This window comes from Notothenia rossii, assembly GCF_949606895.1.
Source record: "Notothenia rossii genome assembly, chromosome: 4".
Taxonomy (NCBI): domain Eukaryota; kingdom Metazoa; phylum Chordata; class Actinopteri; order Perciformes; family Nototheniidae; genus Notothenia; species Notothenia rossii.
In genome coordinates, this window is record NC_136902.1 from 88,333,431 (window position 1) to 88,353,430 (window position 20,000).

Consider the following 20,000-nt stretch of genomic DNA (forward strand, 5'->3'; position numbering starts at 1 on the left):
TCTACTCAATTTTCTACAGCGGCGTCACTGGCACCAAAAAGAAATGTATTCTGGACACTCAACCTTACTCACCAAAATGCTGTGTATTCTTAAAGCTCCAAAAATATGTTGGATGCCTTTCCCTTCTTCAGAAAAAAATGCACCGCTGATTTTTCTTGCATTGTTTGCTAGCAGTCTTCTTTTCCCTGCATTTCTGCTAAAGAAGAATATTTTGTAACCGCCACTTGTTGATCAGTGGAGTAGTAGGAAACTATCGACGTGACTCATGCATCTTTTACTTTGTGCACGAGACACTAACCGAATGTGTACACACTCGTAAAAACATGGTCCAATAGCGCTTCTAGCGGCCAAAACCTCCACAGGGAACATCGAAAATATATAGCAACAATTTGCATCAAACCTCTGCCATGTACCAGGGAGTAAACAGCACATGGGCTGAAGTTACACATCAAATGAACTGTTCACAAATTGGTCCAGATTAAGCAACAATGTATTTCCAAACAATACCCACTTCTTTAAAGAACCTGCGTCATTCTGGACTTGCAACACATTTTTCCTGACGTTGTTTGTGTCTAAAATGTCATTTATACAAACAAACACATCCTTCCTTCTGTTACCTTTTGCAGAAATATGCTTAGTCCGCAGATGAAGCAAGACCCGGAGTGTGGTGGCATTTACTACCAAAAGCCAAAAGTAGGACGCACCCCCTCCGGGTCGGTGCATTGGTAAGCACTGGGTAACTTTCTAAGATGTGTTTACAGCCTCCCACTCTGATCCTGGGACAGTTTACAAGAGGAAATATGTCTGAACAGGCGTGTGGGAGGGAGAAGGTCACTGATCGGAAGTTGGGATTGGTGGGTTCCTTCTGTAGGAGGAAGTGGGTATTAAAGTACCTAAACCTCAGAGCCTGGGGGAGGCAATTTCTGACTGGCAGTAAAAACATCAACAACTCGTTGTCGTAAACAATGAACCCACCGCAACATCTCGACAGTCTACATGGAGCCAGGGCACATGGAACAGACCCGCTAATGACACGAAACACACACCACTGTCAAGGACAAGGTCAATTTGAATGGTTTCCATTATTCACCTCCTGACAGAGGGAGAAAACAGGCTCTAGAAACCGACCTAATCAGGAGCCCCCCCTCGGCCCCCCAGGTGGAGACGCAGGATTTACTTACGATGCCCCTCAGAGCTGGAACTAACTTGCAGTGGATATTAAGACTTTCACTTTGACCACCTGCCGTTTGACTCAACATTATCCTGAACGATCTTCCCCCATCCGGTATTCCTGTACTTCCTATTATTCCATGAGAACTCCTAATCTTTTCATTTGTATGTTTTAATGCAGTTCCCTTTCTTTTAAATGCATTATGTAAGCCATTTTTTATGTTAAATGTGTACGAACGACTGCTTTACAAAGAAACTAATTTTCCCTCGCTTGATTAATTTTAGTTGTTTTAATTGTAATATGATAACAAATGATATAGGTCAATAGTGAAAAAAAAAGGAAAATTAGAGGAAATTCAATCAAAGATGTCCCTATTTTTACTGTTATGTACCCACAACTAGAGATGGCCCGATCCGATCACGTGATCGGGGATCGGAGCCGATCACGTGATTTTCAAAAGACCGGAATCGGGAGAAAAAAATCGGGGATCGGGATTTTTTTTTTTTTTTAAATACTTTTTTTTTTTTTGTTGTCAATGTTACAAAACAAAAATGACCATGTTCAAGTCTTAAAGTCATCCTGAGGCCTTAGTTTTGGTTTCAAATTACACAACATCATGTATAGTGTTGCTTCTTTGGGGCTTGTTTTCATAGACCTGCTTATTTCTCTCAAATCTGGCAACTGAGTGGGCGCAGTGTCTAATTGTAGCAGTAAGCTAACGAGTATTGATAAGCTTTATTTTTTTTTGATCCAATGCTGCTGTGAAAAAAAGAAGCTATATCCGTGTTGGATAGAATATCCAATTTAAATACAAAAAATAACCTTAAGGGACAACTTGAATGCGTTTTTTCTCCTTTTTTTCCCCTCTTAATCCATTGCATAAAGATTGGATCGGGAAAGATCGGTATTGGCAAATTGTCAAAATCGAATGATCGGAATCGGATCGGGAGCAAAAAAAGGTGATCGGGACATCCCTACCCACAACGCAATGGGAGTGAAAACAATCATCATACTAAACTCTCAGATCCAACTCTTTGGTAATTTGGAGGATAAGAACAAGCATCCACAACCTATATTTACCCATAATGCACCACTATTTGTAGACATGTAGGAATATATTGGGTGCCTTTGGTTAGCACCCTAATCCCACCCTTAAATCTAGCAAATCGATCTGAACCCTGCTACTGTAAATACCAAACACAAAGCACTAAGTAACGCAGTTCATCAACAGGAAGGATAAGAGACTCTTTGCCAAAAGCAAAGCTTGAGAAATGTAAACTTCCACAAACAGGAGATTACGCTCATTCCTCAAAAACTGAAAGAGCCAAAAGCCATTTCTTAAAGAAGCAAATGTCTGTTGGTTGTAAAAAGAAAATGGTGTTGAACCCTGGGAATTCTGTGACAGTCTGCTTGTGGATTCCTTTTTCCCACCGAGGCCACAGTCTCGACAACATAGCAGCGCAGCCACAAAGCAACCTCAGCCAGACGGAGACAGACAGACCCGGAAACAGAAACAAATAAAAGGCAGGGGGAGATTTTCACACAGTAACAACAAGTAAAGATGCACCGACAGCGGCTGCCTCCCACCGCGTTTGACCCGAGTCAGCGCCTACTGTCACGTCTCTGTAAGAGCTCGACCCCGTTTGTCACACATTAAAGTGTCAAAAGTGAAAACCACGGCTGAAGGAAGATGTGCTGACAGAGGGAAATTTGGTGGCCTTAGGGAAAATAAAATAAGGAAGGATGTTGCGTGCATGCTTTACCCGCCCGACAACTTGTATATACGTGTTTGTGTATTTGTGCTCGTTGCATATTGTGCAATCTGTCAGTGAACTAACATGGCCCCTGCTCAGGAGGAAGGCCCCCTGAAGGGATTGAGGCCTGTGGTCAGCGAGAAGAGGGATGGGGAAATGGACACTGAGAAGAAAAAACATGATGACAGCATCAACACACAGCATAGCAACACACACACACACACACACACACACACACACACACACACACACACACACACACACACACACACACACACACACACACACACACACACACACACACACACACACACACACACACACACACACACACACACACACACACACACACACACACACACACACACACACACACACACACACACACACACACACACACACACACACACACACACACACACACACACACACACACACACACACACACACACACACACACACACACACGCTTCCAAAAGACCTCCGATTGTCAATATGAAGAGCAGCTTGCGATTGGTCGAGGGTGAAACCTAAACTCACGCCACGAGCTGTATCTCCTCACCCCTACGCACCTCCGTCTATCTCACCCCCGTCTCCCTCCTCTTCCCACCCTGAGCGTGAGACAAAAATGCAGCAAGACATCAGGTGTTGCTATGGCAACAGAGGACAGCACAAGTGAGGATAATGTGGACGGATGCCATAGTGAATGAAAACAACAGAATTGAGGATAATAAACACCGGTGCATTCCCAGATACCTGGCTCGAATAAGGGAAGGAGATACCTGGCTCGAATAAGGGAAGGAGATACCTGGCTCGAATAAGGGAAGGAGATACCTGGCTCGAATAAGGGAAGGAGATACCAGGCTCGAATAAGGGAAGGAGATACCTGGCTCGAATAAGGGAAGGAGATACCAGGCTCGAATAAGGGAAGGAGATACCTGGCTCGAATAAGGGAAGGAGATACCTGGCTCGAATAAGGGAAGGAGATACCTGGCTCGAATAAGGGAAGGATGCCAGACTAAGTTATTGTTATACAACCTCTTTTACTTTCAGGGTTGCATTTGTATTATCAGCCAATTTTCTGAGGATATGGACTTTTAAAAAATATTTTTCTTAGATTTTACAGACAATATAAATCAACAATGACCTGTAGAATTCAATGTAACTGGGAAAATGTGTTGTAGAAAATAGCTATACTTCAATTCCTAAATTGTTTGCTCATAAAGGGGCCATATTCTGCTCATTTCCAGGTTCATATCAGTGTCTCTACTGTGACATGTCTCCGTGCTTTAATGTTCACAAAGGTCTTTATTTGTCTCATACTGCCTCTTTTCACCCTCTGTCTAAAACCATAAACTTAAAAACATTCATCTGTCAGAATATACAGAAAAGCCTCATTTCTCAAAGTCCATGATGATCTGTTTTAATTACATGTTTTGTTAGTCAATAACGCTAAGATATTTACTTTAATATGATAAAAAAAAAAAATTCTCAACAGCATTTCAGCATAAAAAACAAATAGATTATCAAATATGAGATTTTTATTTTGTCGACTAATGGCTTACCCCACTATTGTTAACATCTGTAACCCTTTTGCCGTTAATTTGAACAATTACCTTTTATTCCCTGATCCAAAAGACCCTGGCAGGACCACGGATAATTTATAGGGCTTCTGCTGTTTCTGTTTACCCCGAGAAAAGAACAACCTGTGCAGACTCCAAATTCCCCTCAGAAGTCATCCATCAAGTTAAACATTGCAGTTTATTGTTCCGCAGTTTAGAAGTGGACAGCAGAAATATGCTAAACTCTTTAGCTACTCAGGGCCAACAGCTGGTCTGCAGGAGGTAAGCTGCGAGCCAAGTGGCTGTTATCGAAAATATGACTTCTTTAAACACCTTGGTGCCTTTTTCCTGCACCAAGCATTGCACTTGCTCCGAAAATTCAAATGCCATGCTCCCAGTGTGTTAAGCAGACTTCCTGTTTGAGGTACATTCGAAAGTTTCACAATCAAAATTCCCAGTTGTAAAACTATTCATTCACAAAAAGAAGACATATGATACTAGTATGGATGCATCCTAATAAACTGTTAAAGGGGCCCTATTAGGCTCGTTTTCAGATTCCATATTTGTATGTTGTCCCTCTATTGTAACACGTTACCACGCTTTAAAGAGGCCCTATTTTATGCGTTTTTGAGTTGTCCCTTTCCTGTAGTGTGTTTTATCGGTTTGGTGCATGTAAATGGTCTGCAAAGGCTAAAATACCAAAGTTCTCTCCAGAGGAAGTTTCTCTCAACACAGAAACGTTCTAAACGCCTCCATTAGATTTGTTTGTTTGATTCCAGAACAGTGACATCACTATGTAACACTCGCACTTCTGTAGAGTGCCACAGTGACGCGTCCTAAAACCCGGAAGTAAGTTAGCATGTTACCACTTCCGGTTCCTTCGACAAAAAACAATGCAATTTCTCCATAGGATTTTGGAAAATAGCTCGAAATAAGGTCTGTGGTTGACACAAATTGAAGAGACAGATCACGTTTTGTCTAACCTACTTTAATAATTTTCGAATCATAAATCTAATCGAGATTTATGATTCGATAGGACGCGTCACTGTGGCACTCTATTGGCTAGCGCTCAAACACATTGTACGTGATAGGCTAAGGGGCGGGACATCTCTAAGAGGTAGATCAATCACAACAGAGCCGGCCATCTAACCAATCAGAGCAGGCTGGGCTCTGGTTTCAGACATAGGGTGAAAAGAGGTGCTGCAGCACAGGCAGTATGAGAGCAATAAAGAGCTTTATGAACATTAAAGCATGGAGACATGTCCCAGGAGAGACACTACATACTGATATGAACCAGAAAATTAGCATAATATGTCCTTGATCGACTTGTACCATGAAATAGCATATTGTTCAGTATAGAACTGATGCATTATGTAAGTTGACAGAACATGACATCCTAGTTCGATCTCTCTTTTTCAAGCACTAAAAAAGTGGAAGTTGAAGACTGAAAATGAACATTTGAATATAAAAACAAATACAGTGCATGTTTTAAGCTGGGAGCCGCTATTAGCACGGTTCAGCTAGAGTTTGGGAGACTTAGACGTGTGAATAAATGTCCAATTAATTATTTTTGGGGGAAATTAACGGCTGCTGTGATGGAAAAAGACCAAAATAAATGTCAAGCTTGCAACCACATCATGGAGCTATTTGTTTTGAGTGTGGAGTTAGTTGGCACATTTTACGAGAATGATTCACTACACAAATACACAAGAAGAAAAGTGAGATGTTGACTTAATGACACTTGTTGAGCTTGAATTCATTGCTAAATCCCAAATGTTCAATCAACCAACCAAATACAGCAGAGGTGGGAGAAGTACTCAGATTGTGTGCCAGAGTGGGAATGTCCCAATAAAAGTCCTGCATTCAAAATGTTACCCAAGTACAAAAGTATCAGAATCTAAATATAGTTAAAGTGCCAAAAGTAAAAGTAGTCATTGTGCAGATTGGTCCATTTCAGAATAATAGATATGATATGTTTTATAATGATTGATCATTAAAGTGTTCTCAAAGCTGGTAAAGGTGCAGCTAGTTTGAATGACTTTGTATACTGCAGGGTAGCTTGTGGATTTACTCCAGGTGGAACTAAAGTCTGATTTAAGTGTTGATCCGTATTTCACATCATTAATCCAGATCTGTAAAGTAACTAAAGGTATAAAAGACATGTAGAGGAGTAAAAGTACATGATTTACCTCTGAATTGCAGTAGAGTAGAAGCTACTTCAAAATGTACTTAAGTACAGTCGTTCTTGAGTGAATCTACTAGTTACTTGACACCAAAGCAAAACAGCCTGAAGACAGAATCCAATGATAGTTATCCAACTGATAGCCGGTTACATAACTAATGAAAGAGTCGGGGGTCATGCAGATGTGTGTTTTGTACAGATCTTCAGAGGCCCCTCACTCCACATGTGAACAACGGAACTTTCGCTTTTAAATAAATCGTGATTCCATCTTCTTGACGCCCGGGCAGAAGAAGGGATTGTGCAAGTTGACTTGGCAGCAGTCCTGCAGGAGGCCGACATCTGGAGAGCATTAGGTCTGGAGGAGACGTGAAGCCAGGCACGGAACGGCTCGGCTCGGCATATCAAACTACGTGTCATTAACGCTGTTTTCCCCCCTGGTTCTAAAACAGGTTGCAGGTTACTGACCAGACCCTGCTCTAATGTATTCTCTTTTATTGGCTGCGGTTTCACACGGGAATGAAAATGGTAAATAAGCATCCTGATGTGACAACATGACGGGAAAATAGAGTGACAACAGGAGGAGGCCTGGAGTGCATTCTGTAGGTTAGTGTGCACTGTGCAGGTCTGGATGGAAACGGGCCTCTGGAGCCACGAAAACAAAGGTTTTTAAACACAACATGAATGTGTTTTTAAGGAAATCTGCAGTGGTGATTTGCACAGAAATGCAGCGAAATGCAGCGGAGGTATTGCTTGTGAATAGGTGCATGTAAACGCCTCACAGAGAGCAGAGCATTAGCAAAGAAAGACGCTGATTGTTTGAATTCGCAAAGCTGGTTTATAACAATTAAAACACCTAGATAAAAGACATCTGTAGCTGCACAGAAACCGAGGATGGAGCCATGCACAGCACCACGGCTTTCCCTGGTAACACGGATTTATTTACCGCTGCCCTGTCGACAATGAACCCCCCACACACACACACACACCCACACACACGAGCGCGCGCGTCTTTACCTGCAATCGCTCCGACGCAGGTTGCCACATATTCGCAGTTTCGCAGGTTCTCTGTGTCTCACTACAGCGTGTTCTCCTCCCGGGGTCCAGCTCACATCTGTCGGCTGTCTCGGCTCTTCTCTCTGTCCCGCTCCGGTCTGCGAGGCTCGGTCATGAAGGATGTGTTGCTCCGCCTGGCTGCAGTGCTGAGAGCCGCCGCCAGGTGGAGCTACCTGCCCCGTGGCGTTCAGGGGGTGCAGGGAAATCAAGGCTCCGAGCATGAAGAGTGCAGACAGTGAAAGTGTTGTTTTGAGCTGTTTTATGTTGGAAAATCAGTGTACTGCAAGTCTTCGGTTCAAATCATTTAATGACAGTTAATAATATGAGTACAATCACGAGACATAATCGAAATATATTAATGTATAAGCTAAGCTAATATAAAGTATTTAAAATGTTAATTGCTAAGACATGGAGAATTGGATAAAGAATATATTATTATTATTATTATTATTATTATTATTATTGTTATTATTATTATTATTATTATCACTATTATTATCATTTTCTATTAATTATTTATTACTATTATGATTATAATTATTATTGCCTGTAAATTGTTGTGCCATATCACTGCTCATTTTCAATATGCTCACGTGAAATTATTACTTTACAATCTATTAAAACAATTGTTTAACGCTATCAGCTCTTTCAATGTTTTCATGTTTACCATTTAAAATACTGCTATTCATTTTTCACCATGGTGATCTTATTTCCTTCTGCAACTTTAGGAATTGTATTCCTTTGTAGACCGCTTACATGCACAAAAAACATATATAACTGACTAGAGGAAAGGGAAAACCCCAAAAGGCATAATAGTCCCTCTTTAAAGCAAACTGAGTTCCTTAAATGGTCTCCACCCTAAATGATTCTCTGTAATACTTATCTCTTGAAAATAAAAATGACCATCTTCTCCAGTGACATAGTGGTAGGAAATGAGCTGCTAAAACAATCAAGCAGCCAATATAATACATAAAGAAGTATTCATTTTCGTTTAATGTAAAATCAACATGAAAAATGAATGATTTTTCCGCTGGCATTATGATATTGAGCTTCATTATTTATAAAAAAAAAGACTTCAAGGCCTCAGAGGATGAGTCATCCAGACCGAAGCAGCCAGCCAGCGCAGGAATGCAGTTAAAATGGAAATGATCTTATAAAAACTTAACATAAATAGCGTGGCATTATTTCAGTGGTTGGTGGTTTTTGGAAATAGTGGTTTGTTTAATTTCTCCATTCTCATTATTCCCAAGTTTCACAAAGGCGGCTGGACAGAGTCTCTGTAGTCGGGCCGACACATTTTGATCTGCCTAATCTTCTCAATAACAAGTCAAGTTGTATCAAAAACAAGCAGTCCTCCTCTCGCCTGATTTCAAATAAGCTAGGTTTTTGTGACCTTGTTATTCTAAACGTGCGGTCTGGGAATCCGCTGATGCATCGTGCATTATTTGTGGGAAATGTTGAATGAATTTATTCTCCTGCTTCCAGGATGCTTTGACCGTAAATCCTGAAATATGAAAAGTGATATCGTTTCGGATGAAACCACAGCCAGGTGAGACAATCTCAGTTTATCAAAGGGAAGGCCTTGAAGGAGAGTAGGTATAGACTCTCTGTCATAGCTATGTTGTGTTCAGGGACCCGTGTCAGGCCAGTTTGGGAATACTCTGACCCTCCAGGGCACACAGGGGTCAAAGGTCAAGCACAAGGCCTCCAAAGCAAACCATAAGCAAAGGTGAGAGCCATCAATAACATCTGGTGCTCGTGTGTGTGTGTGTGTGTGTGTGTGTGTGTGTGTGTGTGTGTGTGTGTGCGCGTGCGTGCGTGCGTGCGTGCGTGCGTGCGTGCGTGCATGCGTGCATGCGTGTGTGTGTGTGTGTGTGTGTGTGTGTGTGTGTGCATGCGTGTGTGCGTGTGTGTCTGCGTGCGTGCGTGCGTGCGTGTGTGTGTGCGTGCGTGCGTGTGTGCATGCGTGTGTGTGTGTGTGTTATATGTAGGTGTGTTTCTCAGTCTGTATTTAGAGATGTTTACATGAGGAACATCTGGATAAAGCCTCAGGTCACAGAGTGTGTTCTCATTACCAACACTCCATAAAAGGGCTTTCCCACGATGCAGTCTGGTGGGTATGACCTTGGGACTTTGCAGAGACACACACTGCTGTTGATTCTTCTTTCTTGTGGTTTTGTTTGCATATTTTTAAAGAAAATAAAAAACAATAAACAGGTTCCATGCATTCACAACAATTAGATAAGTTCAGATCAACACTCATTGCAGCATGTCATCTAATCATGGCTGCATGGGCTAAAGGAAAACTGCCTTACTGACACCCTATTTTGAAATAAAATGGTCAGTAGTTTACGGAGAGAGTCATCTTTCTTTGTCCCTTTTGAATCGTGCCAGGAATGAAGGAATTCATGTTTGTTAGATCATTTTGAAGGTCAAGAAAGTCAAGTTTGCGCTAAAACTGTTAAAGCATAATGCTGCGTTCACACCGGATGCGATGCGATGTTTGGGGGCGGCGCGATTACATGTAAAGTCAATGCAGAGACGCGGACAGACGCGAATTCGCTCCGACGGCACGTATGAAGCGGTTGATGCGAATGGCGCGGCCTGATTGAGGGCGACTGGAGGGGGCCGAGACAACCGCTCAAGTTCAATTTCTTCAACTCAAGCGTCAAATTCGCGTGACGCGATCTCGCGGTAGCCAATCAGCGGCGAGGATCTCAGCCAGACGTCACTGACGTTGAACCAGAAAACCAAAACATCAGCCGTTAGCCTTTAGCTGTTAGCCCTCAGAGCTCACAGCTCCTCATATCTGTTCAGAAACTAGACAAAAGTTAAACAAGTCCAAACCACAGACTGTCTGTGTCATGGAGAATACAGTCGCTGGTTTATTTATGTCTGTAGACCGTTGTTGTGAGTGTGGACGTTCGGAGCATGTACAACGTTAGCTTAGCCAATCTCCATTCAGAAAACATGCATTTTAAAAGCTTTTTCCCCTTCGTCTGTCTGCAGACTTGTCAAAGCATTAATTCATGGTTTTTACTAACCGGTATCAGTATGTTTTTACTTCGGCATCATTTTGAAACGTGTATTACAATTAAATCACGGTCAAATATGTTAATTGTATTGTAGTTGTAGCCCCCAAGCCAGCGCGTCTTGTTTGAATGATGTGAGTAAACAGCTGACAGCCGTGGTGAAAGTCGAGCGATTAGAGCGAAGCGAATATTCGCATCGCGTCCGGTGTGAACGCAGCATAAGACTGTTACAATACAGAATTAAAAAGACTACACAACCAGAACTAAAACACCTGGGTTTGGTACAGGGATGTACTCTAACGATCACCATGACTTGCTTGTTCATTTACTGCTTTTTAGTTGATAAAAACACTACAAGAGTCGATAAAAAACATCAGGTAACGTTACATTTGTGTGTGGAACATACAGTAGCTAAGTTACCCAGCTAGCTAGCGCAGGTGACATATACGAGAAAGGAGTTCACTAAGCTGTATCTCACAAAACTAACTCACAAGGACTTGACTTTCAGAATTATGTTTTAAAGAGGTCCTGTTGTGCTTTTTGGGTTGACCTTTTCCTGTAGTGTGTAATACAGGTTTTAGTGCATGTTAATGGTCTGCAAAGGCTGAAATCTCTGTGTTCCCTCCATTAGACTCCTTTGTTTACTTCTGGAACATAATGACATCACTATGTTACACTCACACTTCTATTGGCTAGTGCTCCAACACATTGTACGTGATAGGCTAAGGGGTTGACCAATTAAAGTTAATTAGAAGTGGGAAGTATTAGGAAATGGAAATACTAAGATTGATTACAAGTACCTCAAATATGTATTTTAGTACGGTAATAAGTACATTTACTTCATTGCTGTCCAAAAGTGCCCACATAAGACGAATGTAGTGCAATGTTCCCCCCTGCTGTCGTCACTGCAGAACAACAACAACACATGAGACACACAGACGCCTTCTGTTGTTCACTTGAATCTTTATTGTTTACATCATTCAACATAGATAATAAGTGACCATGTGGCCAATGTGTTTAAAATGAGAGAGAAATCAAATGAGCTGAGCCTATTGGTAAAACATTGCTTGACCTTGAGAGGAACAACACAGCTGCACGGACAGAGAGTTTTCCAATGGCAGGACACAGAAGCACATTTAAATCACCCTCCTCTTCTTCATCTTCCTCCTCCATTACATCCACCCTAAAGCCAGTAAATAATCACCCTATTCAACACCGTCAATACTAGAGGTGAATGTGTACACTGATTAAAACCAACTATTTGTCTGTTTCTTGAGAGATATACCTACCTATTATCCTAAATATCACTGATATACATACAGCGGGATGGTAGGGTCACAGTACTTCTGTAAACTTTCTTTACTAATCATACACCAATGAAAAAACTTGCATGTAAAGACGATATGTATTTTCAAAAAAGAAAAACTGTGTGACTAGTATTTTTATACATGTGTATATTTCCTCTACTAACCACAAATCACCCCCTCCCAAAAAATATTTGGTACAATCTTGAGAAAAGACCACAACAACCAAGTACAAAGGATTTGGAAATAATACAGAGAACATCTAATCTAACCATGCACGAAGTAAGGCAACCTACTGCAGATTTTTTTTTTTTAAGATATAGAAAAAGATACAGTGTATGCACCGAGAGGAGTGCATCTATGTCTACCACACCATCAGCGCTGCCTGCTGAGATTACACGTAGAAATGTTGGGCCGTGGGTCGCGGACAGACAGTCTAAAGTCATCTCTCTTGTACAGCAGAGCTTACTGGTAGTGTCGTCAATAACTTAATGCATCGTATGCTACAATAAAGCCTTATCGTGGACTTTGACAGGAAAATAGATGTATCAAATTCCAGATTTTTTAAACTACAGAGTATGTTTTTTTTCCCTAACTATACATTCAATTTTGTTCTGCTGTTGTTTTTTTTCTTAAGAAATACTTCAAGATGTATACTGACGTTCTGTTTATATATGTGTGTGTTTGTGTGTAGCTTGTGAAAGGATGGTTGTGTTTTACAAATCCTTGGTCTTGATGAGGGTGACCAGAGGCTTGTCGTCAGGACTGTAGTCCTCGTAGGCGATGGGAGTCGCATCGTACATGGCAGGCTTGGCCTTCTTGCCAAATCTAAAAAAAATAAAGCATGACAGTGCTCGTTAGTACATAGATGGACAGTAACTAAGTACAATTACGCATGCACTGTAGCCTACTTAAGTACAATGTTGTACTTGAGTATTTCCATTTAAGCTTTAGTAAGCCTACTTTTCAGATTCTGCATTTGATACACTTCTATCATAATGTATTTATAAAAATGACACTAGTGGACTAACTGCAAAAACGCCCTGTCAAATTTAAGGCCAAATATATAATAAGCACGCTTGCACTTAAAACAAGCACATTTGGCTGCCAGTGCAGGAAGCAAATATCACTTGATAAGATGTCTTAAAACAAGTCAGGCTGTCTGACTATCATTATAGCACATCAAATCTTGAAATAAGATAAAAAAAGACTAATTTCAAGCAATCTAGTTAAGCCTATTTAATGCAAAAGAAGCCTATTATCACTCAAAACTAGGGTACGGTACTTTTAGCATCAAATTACATAAAATGACATTTATGAATTTAGGGAGGCGTGTGGCGCAGTGTAAATCACAAAGAAGGTGCATATCTGAAGCTCCTACTGTATGTCCTAAAAACAGCGGTTGCTAACAAGTGACTAAATCAATCTAGATGACATCATCAGGCCGAACATTAGCCTCCGTTAGCTTAGCGGTGTCAATGTGAAGTCATGTGATCGTGATGAATTTTTTTTAAAGCATAATGTTGGTTTCAAACATGTGGCAATTGCATACGCTTCAAAAATAATGAAAGCAGTGTTAATATGTGGAGATCATCCGGCTGAACAAAACGTGAAGGGATCATAAACATATTTTTGCCACAGGTCTTAAGTGTCTTTCAATGGAAAAATCTAATTGCTTTTATTCGATGGAGCCCTTTGCGATGCTAACTCCCAGGTCGGACTACAAACGTCATCACTGCATCACTTTTTGGTGAATAATTGGTGGAGTTCCCCTATTAAAAAAATGCGAATGAACCCAAAGCACCAACACAGAAATGGCTGTTATTAATGACATCTACCTACTAAACATACTCATACTGATATTCTGAACAATCTGTGCTGTTGTATTTGTAAAGTGTCTCTACTGTAAGCTATTTTTATTATATGTACAGCACTTTGGCTTGACCAAAAATCGTTTATAAATGTGCTATATAAATAAAACTTGATTTGATTTGATTTGATTAAACACTTTGTTGTAAATCAATGGATGTTTTAAATCCCCGTCACTGACCTGGCGTGGCGGATGGAGGCGATGGCGTTGCTGAACTCGCTGTCGATGCTGCGGCAGTTGTAGAACTCCTGGTAGGCGTGGCGTGACGATCCCTGGTACTCGATGCGGCTGATGCGGCAGATGCCCACGATGAGGATGATGAGCATGAGGACGAAGGCCACGCACAGCGCTCCGATGATGATGTAGAGGGAGTGGCGGGGCATGTTGGTCAGGGTGTCCTCCGTGTGGGCCGGCTTCCACTGCAGGTCTGAAATAAAGAAAGACGGAAGTATAATAATAATTCAAAACAATTATAATTCAAATACAAAATAAAAATATTTGAAATATATAATAATACAATAAAAAATTATCACAATAAATAAAAAATAATAATAATAATACAAAAATTCATTTTATTTTATGTATTTTTTTACTTTAATTCTTAGTTTTTTGTTTTACTAATATGTATCATTTAAACATAATCTAATTAGATATCATTTTGTCAGGTCTGATAATAAATCAATTTCGATGAGATGTTTTCAGTAAGTCATTGATGGCAGTGGCTCAGTCAGTAGGGGCTTGGACTGTGAGCCGTAGGGTCGCCGGTTCAAGTCCCCGAACAGACTTAAACATTGAGTGTGGACTTCTACTTGGAGAGGTCCCAGTTCACCTCCTGCCCTGCTGTGGTGCCCTTGAGCAAGGCACCGGACAACCCCCTTCCCCCCCCACTCCAATTGCTTCCCGGGCGCTGTCCAATAGCTGCCCACTGCTCCTAGTACTCCTGGTACTAGGATGGGTTAAAAGCAGAGAACACATTTCACTGTGTGCTCTGCATGTGAGACCATTAAAGAGGGTTTCATCCCTCCCATTCTATTCTCTACTTGATTGTTGGAATAGATTTTTTATTTTATTTAAATAACGTTTATAATTGGCTAAATACATTGAGATTTCTATTTATTTGATTGATGATATTTTCTGATATGATGAATAAATTATTTTTTGATTTTTGAGTGACTGATACTGGTGGAAATAAATGCAGGTCAAAATAACAAAACAAAAAGACTGTGCTGTGGCTAACAGGTTTATTATCTCTTATAAGCTATTTCCTAATGTTGTCGACCCGAAAATGTAGAAAAATTAAACCATATTTAACTCAAGACCTGTTTAAAAAGGCTGACAATATGAAAAATAAAGAATTGAGTTTGTGTGATATGTCCGTTGTTGTTGTCCTCCAGCCTTTCACATTCAGACAGCCATTAAGAAGGAGAGAGGAAAACCCCCCAAAGAACCTGACAGAGAGAGGGGGGGCATGTAGATGTCTCTCATGTGAGAGGAATAGCTGAACGCAGGTTTTCTGGCAGGCTGACTTACGGATCTCACAGCTGGGCCCCACCCACCCAGGTGGACAGTGACAGGTGAAGCCGTTTGATTGGTCGACGCAGGTGCCTCCATGGTGACAAGGGCTGCTCTCACACTCGTTAACGTCCACCTCACACTTCTCCCCTGGAGGGACGGGAGAGGGTTGCGTTAATTAACAAATAGAAGAAGCGGAATCTGAGGCGTACAGTTTTCACACTCCTTGATCAAGCTGTTAACAAAACCATGGACTTAGAAGCAAAATGCAGAATGTCATATCAATATTATTTTAAAATAAGAAAAAGTTCTATTAACCCTCCAGGGAAATTGAGGTGTCAGAGCAGCGGCTTCAATAAGAACACAGCATAGGACATGGAAGAGCTTATAAAGGGATACAAACAAAAAGTGTAAGTAAGTATGAATACAAATAACAACAACAGGTAAACACAGCTGAATGGATATGAACAGTTATATGTCTAGGTGCAAGTACAAGTCCAAAATAGGTACGTACTATGTCTTTATGACATACAATTCAGGTCATAAAGATGTTTTTTAACAAGTATTTTTTTTTTAAAGCCGTCATTGTGGAGCTGCTACTAGATACCACTGGCTCTTCTGATCTAATATTACTAAAAAGAAAAAAAACTGTCAACAAGGGCATCTTCTCGTTTAGTCATTATTATCTTGAATGCAGTCTATTAGAAGCATTGGTTACCATATCCTTACATATAGATTTGTAACCATATTCATTTTCAGTCGGCAGTAGCTCAGTCTGAAGGGACTTGGCTTGTGAACTTAAGAGTCGCCGGTTCAAGTCCCGATCAGACCAGAAAAACAGAGTGTGGACTATTAGCTGAAGAGGTGCTAGAAGTGTCTTTCAGCACCAACAGAACAAACTGGGGCTGAAAAAACTTGGCCTGCTTACTCTGACACCTCTCAATAAAATAAAAAAGTGCATGTTTAATGTATCTGTATGTGTGTATCAAGACCTAGTGTGTCCTTTGCATGTGTGCATGAGTTCTAACAGAGTGAAAAATGATTAATAAAGTCACTTCTTCTTAATTTCATTCCTATAATAGGCGGTTAATGTTCTGCCGATGCTCACCCAGGTATCCCGGCTGGCAGGAGCAGGACACGTTGAGTCCTTCGCTCTCACAGCGCCCTCCGTTCTGGCAGCGCATCTTCAGACATGGATCCTTGTAGATTTCACAGTGTCTGCCTGCACACACAGAACAGACCCCAATTAACACCACGGCATGCACTAGTCTACAGCAGCGGTGTCCAAACCACGGCCCGGGAGCCAAATGCGGCCCGCGGACCATTTTGAATCGGCCCCTCAGCAAATTCAAAATGTATAATGACTTAAGTGTAATAAACTTGTGCTTTTCTTATATTGTACTTCTTAAATATATATGTTGAAATATATTACACAGTATTCATGTGTTAATAAGCCCACTTTTCAAATACGTTTAGTCAATACAAGTTGAATTTTAACAAATCTAAGTAGATAAGAAAAAAGCCCAATACATTTTTCTGTATGGGGCCCTCGGAGAAAAAAGTGTGGACACCCCTGGTCTACAGTCTACAGAGGACATGCATCTAATAATATTAATAAACCCAAACCCAGACATACCTTCAAACTGTGTAGTGCAGACACACTCGTAGGCGTTGACGAGGTCCTTGCAGGTGGCGTAGTTCTGGCAGGGGGCCGACAGACACTCGTTGTACTCCTCCTCACAGTACAGCCCGTGGTAGCCTGAATGGGAAACAGAAATAGAGTATATTATCGAGTCATTAAATATTAAATCATACTATACATTTTACTGCATTGCCCTATTTTATCAAGGGGAGGGTTGAACTGTAAATGAAAGCTCTTTGGCTGTGACAAGCAGTTCATATAACTCATTCCCATATCCTGTACTGACCCGCAAAATAACTCCGCGTTTGGTTTAGCTGCTGGCGCTATGGTACTTGCATGACCTTTAATCATCATAATCAATAACTGTTCATTGCCTTCCAAAAAAAGGGATATACTTTCATGTAAATAAGGTATAATAAGGGGAAAAGGTGTGGTGAGGGGTTGCCTGAAGTAAGACTAAAGGTGTAGCAGATAATTGATTTGACAATGTAAACAATAACCTTTAAACAACAGTCTAATGGTGTATGGCAATCTGGAGGACATTAGGACGGTTAAGATTGGTCTAACATTTGTATTACTCTGTGCATGTGTGTAGACTTGTTTATATGTAAAGAAGGAGAAAGAGTGTACGTGTGTACTCTTGCCAGGGATAAAAAAAAATGCAGAAAGCAGGTTCCTCAAATGTTCCTACATTCATTTTCATTGTACTTCACTAAAGAATCCCAAAGAAAAATGCAGCACAACGGCTAACAGAGAAGCCACATATCTGCAAAAAAACACAAGGAAACTTTAGATATGAATCACCTGACATTTGTTAAGTGTAGGAATATATTGTCAGTCCAGTATTTTGCCCCTGAGCTTCAATGGCATTGGACAGAAGGTCAAGTAGCATGCAGTGCTCCGTGTTTTCCATAGGATGGCAGCTGTGCAACATCTGAGAGCATGGTCAGTGCACGAGTCAAAGACAATCTATTATTCTCCAGTGACATTGAAGAACGTAAAATAAAGACTAAAGGACTTCACAGTCTCCTCTGGTTTCTGAACTAGTGCACCGTCTTTTAAAAGGTATTTTTTAAGACATTATAATATGACTAATATATATGTGTATTCACTCTCTGTCCTAAACGGCTTGTTGGAGCTCCTGCCCCCCCCCCCCTTCCTGTGAGCCGTCTGCGAGACAGCGAGACACAGCGAAACCCAGACCGAACATCCACGGACTTAACATAACGGCTCCGCGGATTGGTCCATTCGTTACGTCACTTGGTTCCCGGAAGAAAAAAATTGAAAAAGAAAATCTCCAACGAGGCGTTCAGGGGCAGCATAGACAGGTCTCTTCTGTGTTAGAGCTTTACTCACTACAGGGTGTACTTTGAGGGTTTGTGACTCTGTAGACCGTTTACATGCATACAACCCTTCATAACACACAAGGGGACGGGTAATAACCGGAAAAGCATGACATGGGACCTTTAAATCTAAAAGGACTTTTGCTGGAAATAAATCAGTGGTGGTCAGTAACAAAGTATTACATAAAGTATATTATAATGCTAATATTTATTTAGTTTTTTCTTAAGTAAGACAAATAACAAAAAATGTAATCAAAGTGCTTATTCTAATATTTGGTTGTAATGTATAGTATGTCAAGAAATATGAAAAAAGTCATATTATAATATCTAAAAATATATATATTAAAAGACATAGTATAATATGTACTTAGGGGAATTCATCCACAGAAAACACACTGGACGCTGCACAAGGTCAGAAACCAGAGGAGACTGTGAGGTCCACCGCAGACAGACCACTTTTGGACAAAATGTCCTCTCCATTAAAGGCAGCTCATTGTGGAATAGCCTCCCAACTGAGACACGGGATTGTTCCACTCTCAATAGTTTTAAAGGTCAACTCAAAGAATGGTTGAGAAACAAACAAACAAACGTGTAATCACCGCTAAATGCACTTTAACACAGAGGTATCTCCTCTCGCACTTTAGGTAGCTCTTGTATCTTCTCTTGCACTTTATATGTCGTAGCTGCTATAGCAGGGGTGCCCACACTTTTTTGGCTGGTGAGCTACTTTTGAAATGACCAGCTAACCGAGGTCTACCAACCAAAAATAAAATCCCAAATTGCAAGGGTTGCTGAATAACACGTTTTATTTTTACATGGGATAACTACAATAGGGCTGCAACAAACGACTAATTTGATTATCGATTAATCTATAGATTAATGAAACGATTAATCGACTATTCGGACTACTGCTGTGTGCCTTGCACAATTTCTCAAACGCTCTTATTTAGCCATCAACTTTTAGATTTAGTTTGAGGTTGTTTTAGGCATGTGGAAACTAACAATGAAGACAATAAAGATGAATACTTGATTCAAAAATACATATATTATTAAATTAACTGAACAAATTGTGAACAAAATTAACATTGCTTTTTATTTGAATTAAATAAATAATATTTCACATCAAAAGAAACAACAATGTTTTAACAAATCGTATTAAATAATGTGATGACAGAACTGTAAACAGAATAGCTGAAACTTTAACAAAATAAATAACTCAGTTACCTCTAATCATTAACCCATGTTTGTATAATGTAGTTAACTCCGTGTGTTGCTGCTAGCATACATAACACCTGACGTGGAAACGTTACTCGTGGATGGGGCCACAGAGCTACGAGAAAGACAGTCGAACCCGGTGCATTCCTCCGTCTGAATGTGGTGCATTTTTGCTAAATGTTTAGACAAATTGCTCGTGTTACCGCCCTTACATGCTAAACACTTTTGGTGACGAGCATTGTCCACCTCAAGACGGGTAACATGTAACCACACCTTGGAGCGCTTCTCTCCACCATCTCCTCCGTGTGTTGCTGCATGTAGCAGCTGCGTGTGTGTAAACTGCCCCGCCCCCTTGCAAAC

The 20,000-nt window shown here is 40.7% G+C and overlaps 2 protein-coding genes across 2 annotated transcripts in view; both read right to left on the reverse strand.

Annotated features, from left to right (window-relative positions):
• Positions 1–7,877, reverse strand: part of pid1 (phosphotyrosine interaction domain containing 1) — a 37,692-nt gene extending 29,815 nt beyond the window's left edge. Inside the window, exon 1 of the mRNA XM_079674383.1 lies at positions 7,684–7,877. Within this exon, the coding sequence (XP_079530509.1) occupies positions 7,684–7,713 (30 nt within the window). The 5' untranslated portion in view covers positions 7,714–7,877. The remainder of the gene's footprint in view (positions 1–7,683) is intronic.
• A 3,820-nt stretch (positions 7,878–11,697) lies between these two features.
• Positions 11,698–20,000, reverse strand: part of dner (delta/notch-like EGF repeat containing) — a 90,192-nt gene continuing 81,889 nt past the window's right edge. Inside the window, exons 9-13 of the mRNA XM_079677382.1 lie at positions 17,077–17,199; positions 16,549–16,662; positions 15,459–15,590; positions 14,109–14,355; positions 11,698–12,886 (exon numbers count right to left, since the gene is read on the reverse strand). Of these exons, the coding sequence (XP_079533508.1) occupies positions 12,775–12,886; positions 14,109–14,355; positions 15,459–15,590; positions 16,549–16,662; positions 17,077–17,199 (728 nt within the window). The 3' untranslated portion in view covers positions 11,698–12,774. The remainder of the gene's footprint in view (positions 12,887–14,108; positions 14,356–15,458; positions 15,591–16,548; positions 16,663–17,076; positions 17,200–20,000) is intronic.